Source organism: Penaeus japonicus, unplaced genomic scaffold (genome assembly GCF_977035675.1).
Source record: "Penaeus japonicus unplaced genomic scaffold, GWHDUDI00000001_assembly GWHDUDI00000008, whole genome shotgun sequence".
NCBI classification, from domain to species: Eukaryota; Metazoa; Arthropoda; class Malacostraca; order Decapoda; family Penaeidae; genus Penaeus; species Penaeus japonicus.
In genome coordinates, this window is record NW_028234410.1 from 15,152,023 (window position 1) to 15,161,038 (window position 9,016).

Consider the following 9,016-nt stretch of genomic DNA (forward strand, 5'->3'; position numbering starts at 1 on the left):
GGAGGAGGAGGAGAAGGAGGAGGAGGAGGAGGAGGAGGAGGAGGAGGAGGAGGAGGAGGAGGAGGAGGAGGAGGAGGAGGAGGAGGAGGAGGAGGAGGAGGAGGAGGAGGAGGGGGTGGGGGTAGGAGAGGAGGAGGAAGAGGAGGGGATGAAAGAAAGAGACAGGAGGGAGGGAGGAAGGGAGGAAGAGAGGGAGGTAGGGGGGGAGAGGGAGAGGGAGAGGGGGGAGAGAGAAAGAAAAAGAGAGAGAGAGAGAGAGAGAGAGAGAGAGAGAGAATGGAAGGAATGCCTAGATATGTCACCGTGTGTGTGTGTGTGTGTGTGTGTGTGTGTGTGTGTGTGTGTGTGTGTGTGTGTGTGTGTGTGTGTGTGTGTGTGTGTGTGTGTGTGTGAGCGTGCGTGTACCTTAACAAAGACATTCGTGGTCCTAGATATAGCCTGTTTAAGCTAAGGGTTATACATGGCCACACCCACGTCTCACCTGTGTCTCCGTGGTAGACATACCTCACACCTTTAACAATGAGAAGTACACCTTGCTTAATCTGCCCCTTGGTCGAGGTTTGGGAGACAACCTCTGCATACACATCACCAGTGATTATTGGGCTACGGAGCCCGAGGAATGGAGACATGTTCGTGTGTGTGTGTGTGTGTGTGTGTGTGTGTGTGTGTGTGTGTGTGTGTGTGTGTGTGTGTGTGTGTGTGTGTGTGTGTGTGTGTGTGTGTGTGTGTGTGTGTGTGTGTGTGTGTGTGTGTGTGTGTGTGTGTGTGTGTGTGTGTGTGTGTGTGTGTGTGCCAAAGGAGACGCTTTGCTTGCTGGGAGGTTCTTGGGGAAGCGAAGGGGATTAGGGTGTGTTATCAAGGAAGAGATGGCAGAGCTAAAGGAGGCCATTAATAAAATCTCCAAACCTCAAAAGTGAACACATTCCTCTTGTTGGAAAATCGGAAAGTAGAGCACTGACACAAGCACTTTAATTGAGAAACAAGCACACTCACCTCGAAACTCATAGCAGACAATATCCGGACCCCAGCAAGCACCTCGTGGGCCTCAGCTCGGGTATAGCACGCTTAAGGTTGCCGCCATCACAAGCAATTAAGGCCGAAAAGGTTTTAACAATTAACAGTTCCTCCACGAGTTAATCGCTGTCGGTATCAGTATAAACACGATCCTGATCAATTAGCCAACAGAAGTGGAGCCTGAGAAACGTACTAATTAATCGGCAGACAGATTCGCCTTGGGAGAATGGACAATTAGCTTCCACGGACGGAGAGCTGATCGTACCCCCGGACGCCTCACCGTCTCCGCCCGGCCTCCACCTGCAGCCGCGCCCCTCCACGTGCGCCGCCCTCCACTGGGCAACACGAGCAAAATGCAGTCCAGCCTGTTTTTTTCTTTCTTTCTTTCTTTCTTTTTTTCATTTATTTAAAGTGTGCTAATGAAGGGAGACTTAGAATGTATCCTAGGCCGAGATATCCCAAGAATGTAAATTTTAATCACCAAGGTAACGTAATCAACCAAAAACTTTGATATGATTTGTGCATAGTTCCTTTCCATGAAGTACATGACATTGTTTTGTGATGTAAACAAAACCAGACGGCAGCTTCCAGAAAGTATGGACACTAGACAAGGTTTAAGTCGTCCGATACACTTAATTTGTCTTAGGTGATTCTGATCATCGTTTCTGTCACACACTTCTGGGTTTAAGTGGCATCTCCACTTCACCTTTCTCTTTGACATGCCAAGGTGGTGATTACAACGATGGTTGTCAACAACGACAGGAAAGATCGCTCAAATTCACCAAGCACGTCGCATTCACCCTTAACGGAGATGTCGTTATCGCCGCCTAACCCAACAGTGCAGTCTAGCCTGACCTTGATGAAGCATTACATCTCCCTCCTGGCCCGCTTACGCTGCTTACAAGATTTATAGTGCAACTCTACTTTTACACGGAATTTTCAGTAATCGTTAACACTTCCAGCCTAACCTGAATTTGACCTTGCATTCCTTACCTTCTTTTTTTGGACCCAAGAAGTGTATAAAATATGTATTGCATCCTTCGCACTTCAATGACAACAGATGAATGGGTCAGCATACGCGAAAGCCGTTGTGATCGTACAAATATTAGGAACAAGATCACACACTGATGATATTTTCACGGTGATCTTGTTCCCAAAACCTTCCGTGAAACTCAGCCCTATTACGCGTGAATTTATAAACAAAATAGTTTGATTATATTTTACTAAGGGTGACCATGGAATACTCGTAGTTACTTAGAAAAAAAAATACGAATCGCAAGTTATGAAATTGCTTAATTCTAAAACCGACAACGCCGCCAAGAGTGTAATCTCGTTGCCAAAATCTCCCAGCAGCCTCTCTTACGTCATAGATGTTAGAGTATATAAAATAAAACAGTCGATATGGGAGAACTAATGATTGTTTGCTTAGAAGGAATATTTCTGTCGGGCAATAAAAAATCAATTTCAAGGTTGAGGGTAAATAGAGTATAACATTAGGAGCTGTATAAAGCCACTATTCGAGCCAATAAATGCTTGATTGCGCAATGAAAGTGTAATTCAAGGTATAATATATAATATACAATATATAATATATATATACATATATATATATGTGTGTGTGTGTGTGTGTGTGTGTGTGTGTGTGTGTGTGTGTACGTATGTATGTATGTATGTATGTATGTATGTATGTATGTATGTATGTATGTATGTACGTACGTATGTATGTATATGTATATGTATATGTATATGTATATATATATATATATATATATATATATATATATATATGTATGTATATAGGAAACATAAACACTGGCCGTGTACTACAAAGTAGAACCTAATAAATCATGAATCATTAGCTATAAGATAAGAGTATGAGACACAGAAAGAGAAACTCAAACAAACCTGAGGTAAAGCAGGTTATAATTTTCCAAATAATACGATTAAATCCTTGAAAGGAACATTTCCCGTTTTTTTCGTTCTGGGACCTCAGGTTTACAATATGAATGAACAATAGATATAGATATAGCCATAGATAGACTAGAGTTGCTGATGCTGGCTCCATGTCGCCAACTCAAAATCTGACACACATACAGAGAGATGAGAGAGAGAGAGAGAGAGAGAGAGAGAGAGAGAGAGAGAGAGAGAGAGAGAGAGAGAGAGAGAGAGAGAGAGAGAGAGAGAGAGAGAGAGAGAGAGAGAGAGAGAGAGAGAGAGAGAGAGAGAGAGAGAGAGAGAGAGAGAGAGAGAGAAAGAGAGAGGCCATAGAACTCAACATGTGAATTCCAGATGTTTAAGTCTGCAAAGGAACGTCCAATTGGTACTCATTTCCTCGTTTCTGACAGAGATCCACTGACACGTTGCAATTGCCCAGTTTAAGCGAGGGACACTGGGAGGGGGGGGAGGTGCAAAATGTGTGAAAAACATATTCTCGCAAACAAAAATTTTCAAATCAAACCCGAGGACTGTAATCCATGTTGGTTTCGAAGCTGCCTCATCGCTTCATCAAGCTGTATCTCTCGTGCACTAAAGGGTTTTGATTTAATACACGGCATTGGAAAAGCCAAATGATCGGGGCAGGGGGCACTGAATAATTGCAGGAGTTAAGGAGGCATAATACAATACACAAAATCATATTTGCATTTTTACGATGAGATATATTCTGTAATACAAAATAGCACCCTGGCCTTGTGCGCATATGCTCTTGCGGGATAGCGACAAGAATACCTGCAGACACGTTAGTTTCACTCTGCATGTAGATTTTGCGATATACATGGCATTAGCATGCTGTGAGAGAAGGTGTGGATGACACTTTACAATAATGTAACTACCTCAGGTCTCACTACACTCGTAAAATCACTTCTTTATAGTTTCTCGATGACACCGCCTAAGACCATTGCTTTTTAAAATTTTCCTGGAGGCCGTACACAGTCACTGGGTCCACTCTACATGATGAATAAATTAGGCTAAGCCGTGTGCGAACGGCGAGAAAATCTGAAATTATCCACAGAGATTCCAAGTCAAGGAAGATGGGTATCGGATATGTAAGTGGGGCTGAGGGTGGGGGCTGATATGGCTTCCTGATATCTCCATGAAAAAGATAAGGGGGATGAGAGGGAGTGGTGAGGGCGTTCAGAGACAGACAATGAGAGAGAGAGAAGAGAAGAGAGAGAGAGAGAAGGATGGGAAAAGGAAGTAGAGAGAGAGAAGGAGGGGGAAGGAAATAGAGAAAGAGAGAGAGAGAGAGAGAGAGAGAGAGAGAGAGAGAGAGAGAGAGAGAGAGAGAGAGAGAGAGAGAGAGAGAGAGAGAGAGAGAGAGAGAGAGAGAGGGGGGGGGAGAATGAGAGGAGGGGAAAGGAAGTAGAGAGAGAGAGAGAGGGAGAGAGAGGAGGGGAAAGGAAGTAAAGAGAGAGAGAGAGGGGAGGGAGCAAGGAAGTAGCGAGAGAGGGAGAGAGAGGAGGGGAAAGGAAGTAGAGAGAGAGAGAGAGGGGAGGGGGCAAGGAAGTAGCGAGAGAGGGAGAGAGAGGAGGGGAAAGGAAGTAAAGAGAGAGAGAGAGAGAGAGAGAGAGAGAGAGAGAGAGAGAGAGAGAGAGAGAGAGAGAGAGAGAGAGAGAGAGAGAGAGAGAGAGAGAGAGAGAGAGAGAGAGAGAGAGAGAGAGAAGGAGAGAGAGAGAAGAGAAGAGAGAGAGAGAGAGAGAGAGAGAGAGAGAGAGAGAGAGAGAGAGAGAGAGAGAGAGAGAGAGAGAGAGAGATCTTGAAATCTGGCCTCCCCACTCTACAGACTCTCAATTACACTCGGACGCTGTGAACCGGCCTTCTTTTCCCCCCCACATTTTCCCACCAGGATCAGAATTATAAAGCACCTTATGAATTTAAAAAAGAAAGATTTTCTCCCGATTGCAAGTCGAAATAATAAGCATGAGATGAGAAACTTGAAGATTGTACAAAGGCCGAAGTCTGGTGTGACTCGTCCCGTTGAGCCGAGGGGAGATAAGAACAGCACGACTGTAAGGAGGAACAGCAAGACGGCTGGGAGAGAAACAGCACAAAGAGAGAGAGAAAGAGACTGCGAGGCGGGTGGAAGGGGAACAAGACACGACTGATAACCACCATCCCGCCGCAGATATTTGTCTTCTCTGATACTCATCTGCCCAGCCATTGCGCTCAAAGCATCTCTATGTCGGTGAACAGTGAACAAAGCTGGTGGGGATAAAAGCGGTAAACCTAAATAGACGTAACAAAGGAGGGGACATGTAGGCAACAATGAACAAAAGAGCCAAAGAATTAATAAAGGAAGCGACTCCAAAAGCCCTAAAGCAAAGGTAAGAATATTTTAAGAGCAACCCTGAGCATAGACCTCAAGACTACACAATTCATCATCTAACAAACGATTCCCTGAAGAGGCTTATGCAAGAATAATATCGACTGCACAACACAAACAGATGCTCACAGATTTCGTAGTCAAAGGCGGATTTTGTTCTCGCTAAAACAGATTTATATATTCAAGTGGAAAACGAGAAGATATTAAAGAAAGAGTGAGAAAAATTATAAACAGAACGCCTTGTCTTTGAATGTTACAACTATCCCTCGTGAGGTAAAAAAGACACTGAGAATAAACTGCAATCATGATAAAAATTCACCTAACCTCAAAATGACGTCTACCAGTTATTAACAAAAGGAAGAAACTGGCATTGCTTTCAAAATCTTTTAAAGGGGTTTGTCGACTGCAAATGAAGATTCTCACGCTGTTGCTTAAAACCATAGGATTGTATTGCTCATAATAAGCAGCAGTCTAAGGCCGATCATGCTGATCATGCATCATGAATCAGTACACAACACTAACGATATGGATGACGATATGATGTTGATGATACTGACTAAGGTGATAATGATGATTTTAATGATTGTGATGTTGCTAGTTTTGGTGGCGATTGTGATGCACTGACCACGTCGTTGGTGGCGCGTGATAAACAAAAAAAGAAGTATCGACTTAGGGTATTTTGCAGAAGGCCAAGGACGTGCCGATATACAGGCATGAAGGTGAATTTATGCAGGCGCAAATTTAGTAATAACAATGATGGTAATGCTAATAATAATAATAATAATAATAATAATAATAATAATAATCATGATAATGGTTATTATAATAATGATAATATCAACAATATTAACAATAGTAATGATAAATATCATGATAACAATAATAACAATAATAATAATGATAATAATAACAACAATTATAATAGTAATAACAAGAGATAAAATGCAATAATGTCTACAACGATATAAGTCGCATACAGTATTAAGAGAAAAAAAAATCTATCACACCTGATGGATGAAATAGCCGTTGCAGCCTGCAACTTTGCGTATAAAATGTCAGCCTTAACATCGCATTTGGTATGTGTTTGTATACATCTGTGTGCCTGTGTACGTGTCCGATATATGTTAACGCATATAAAAATGTATATGCATATAAGTACGTTTGTGCACAGCGAGTACATGTGTGTGTGTGTGTGTGTGTGTGTGTGTGTGTGTGTGTGTGTGTGTGTGTGTGTGTGTGTGTGTGTGTGTGTGTGTGTGTGTGTGTGTGTGTGTGTGTGTGTGTGTGTGTGTGTGTGTGTGTGTGTGTGTGTGTGTGTGTGTGTGTGTGTGTGTGTGTGTGTGTGTGTGTGTGTGTGTGCGTGTATGAACATCAGTACACATTCGTTCGTAAGTCTATGAGTGTGGGGCCGTAGATATGCGTGGGCGCGCGGGTGCGTGCGTGTTTTAAGTGAGCATGTGTCTGCGCAATAAAGTCCAGTTTCATATGTTTGCATGGGTAATGTGTCTGCGTGCCTACCAAACTTGCCTTGCCTCACATGCATGTTTGCATCTCTGGGCATGGATGTCTACTGAATGTGTATTCGAATGTCCACGCGCGCCACGCAAGGGTGCACATTAGTATTTTTCCTCCGCCAAAGTGAACACTCTCAGCGCGGCGGACGTTCTTCTTTGCCATTCCTGTGCCGCTTAGAAAATTTGAAACTAATTGAACAAACGAACCACGACATTGCGAATGAGCCCAGATAGCCAACAAAGCCGTACATAAGAAACACACAAGTAGAAATTATTGTCAAGGGAGAACGGCCATATTTAACCCAGGCCAGTAATACAATGAGAAAGAATACTGTTCTGTATTACAAACGGTATGCAAGTGCTTATCTAAGGTTATAATTTAGTGTCGTAAAAAGAGCTAAAAGTGATTTGTGCACGAATAGATAATTACCGAAACAAGAACCCTTGTCCCAGCGTATCTCTGTTCAGAAATGACTTGAATAAATAATCTTTCCTTTCTTCTTAGCCTCCCTTTCTTCACCCTTCCTTCGCTGCCGTGGACCCTAACCTCCGAAAACCCATGGCCGTAAGTCAGTGAATTCTTATGCAATCTCTCGCTCCCTTCGGCCCGGTTACCCCTCATGCGGGTGGCTCCTAATCGTCCTAAATTCAAAGCACCCCCGCCCCCGATCGCCTTCCCTCTTCTCTTTCCTGTGCAAAGAAAACAAGAGGGAAATGTATGGACGTGGAACAAGATAAGCACAAAGATAGAAGAGTCAAAGGCCAAATAAAATGAAGGATTCTTACCACGTGGTCTATCAGTGAGTCATCTGCGGAGGTGAAGATTACATACCTGAAAAAAGAAATAGATTTTGTGTTAACCGATGACTACAAACGAGTTATTTGAACTCTACATGCGATTCAAAATAACCGTAATATTTTAAAATGTATAAAGTGTAATTGAATATCTTATATTTTCGACGAAACAGGATCTACAGAATGCAGATTGAATTAAAGAACGCTAAAATATCTATGAACATCAAAAGAATCATTAATGGAATGCATAACTAAAGAATGTTCATCTATCAAAATTCATCCACAGTGTCCCAATGAAAACACCATCTCTGCCGTCATGATTCCACCAATACACCACTATCGCCAGGCCACGCGGCCTCGGCCATGCAATGCTGCGAGCGTGGCAAGGGTCACGTATGGGGAGAACACGACTCACGTCAGCATGATGCAGTTGTTTTTACACCCATGTTTAATGTTGCTGTTCATCTTATTGCTGTTGGTATGAACATTATCATTATACTTATTGCATCACCATAAGCGATAGTCAGCTTTCTCATTTCAACATGAGATAATAAGCTTCATATCCTAGGGCATGCGTGCATGTGTATGTGGTGTTCGGGTCAGTACGTGCCTGTCGGTGTCTAACTGCATGTATACTCGGTCAAAGACTTCTCGGAGTCAATATTTACGATATCACTTTGCACAGTTCGGAATGTGGCAAAAATGCACCTCGCCTGGTGCTTTCAAAATTACACTAAGGGCACCTTTTGGGGACCCATTATTGAAGAGGGGACGGAAACGGAAAAAAAGTACGCTCAGGCGGCCGCGGCACGAACATGAAGTAGTTATGGATACGTAATAACGCCACGCATGTTCGGCCGCACTCTGAAGACGTGGAGGCGAATGCAAGCCCGCTGCAAGAGGAGAGAGAGTGGGATTTAAGCAGCAGTGTTTCGCTGCCATTAAAATCTCATACAATCATGTACAACGCGTTTATAGTGATGTAATTCCCAGCGCAACTGAATGTCCGCCTAAAGTTAATACTTACTTTACTACATATATATTTTTTAATGATTCTGCGTGGACATCACCTTGAACTTAAGGAACACAATATCTATGAACACAAAAACAGTCATCAGGTTATCGACCTTGATAAATATTTTTTTTCGGTTTGTCAAAAACGTAAGAGATGATACTGAAAAAAAGAGAAAACCAGATCGATTACATTGTATAATTTTATCGGATTTTTTTTCTACCGGATGATGAGCCAAGCGGTGACCAATTCAATTAATGAATCAAATATTGCAATTAGATAACGCTAAAATAAAGGGGGAAAATCGATGCCAGTCAAAGTTTCAGTCTACTCTTTTCGGGGAATTTACATGGGTTAAAC

The 9,016-nt window shown here is 42.7% G+C and overlaps 2 protein-coding genes across 6 annotated transcripts in view; both read right to left on the reverse strand.

The window, feature by feature from the left end:
* LOC122258095 (uncharacterized) overlaps positions 1-9,016 on the reverse strand; it is a 353,460-nt gene that overhangs the window by 149,889 nt on the left and 194,555 nt on the right. The gene's annotated exons all lie outside the window — the stretch shown is intronic.
* The window catches only part of LOC122260912 (uncharacterized), a 31,359-nt gene continuing 28,594 nt past the window's right edge, over positions 6,252-9,016 (reverse strand). Inside the window, exon 2 of the mRNA XM_086539115.1 lies at positions 6,252-7,681. Coding sequence (XP_086395241.1) covers positions 7,655-7,681 — 27 coding nt within the window. The 3' untranslated portion in view covers positions 6,252-7,654. The remainder of the gene's footprint in view (positions 7,682-9,016) is intronic.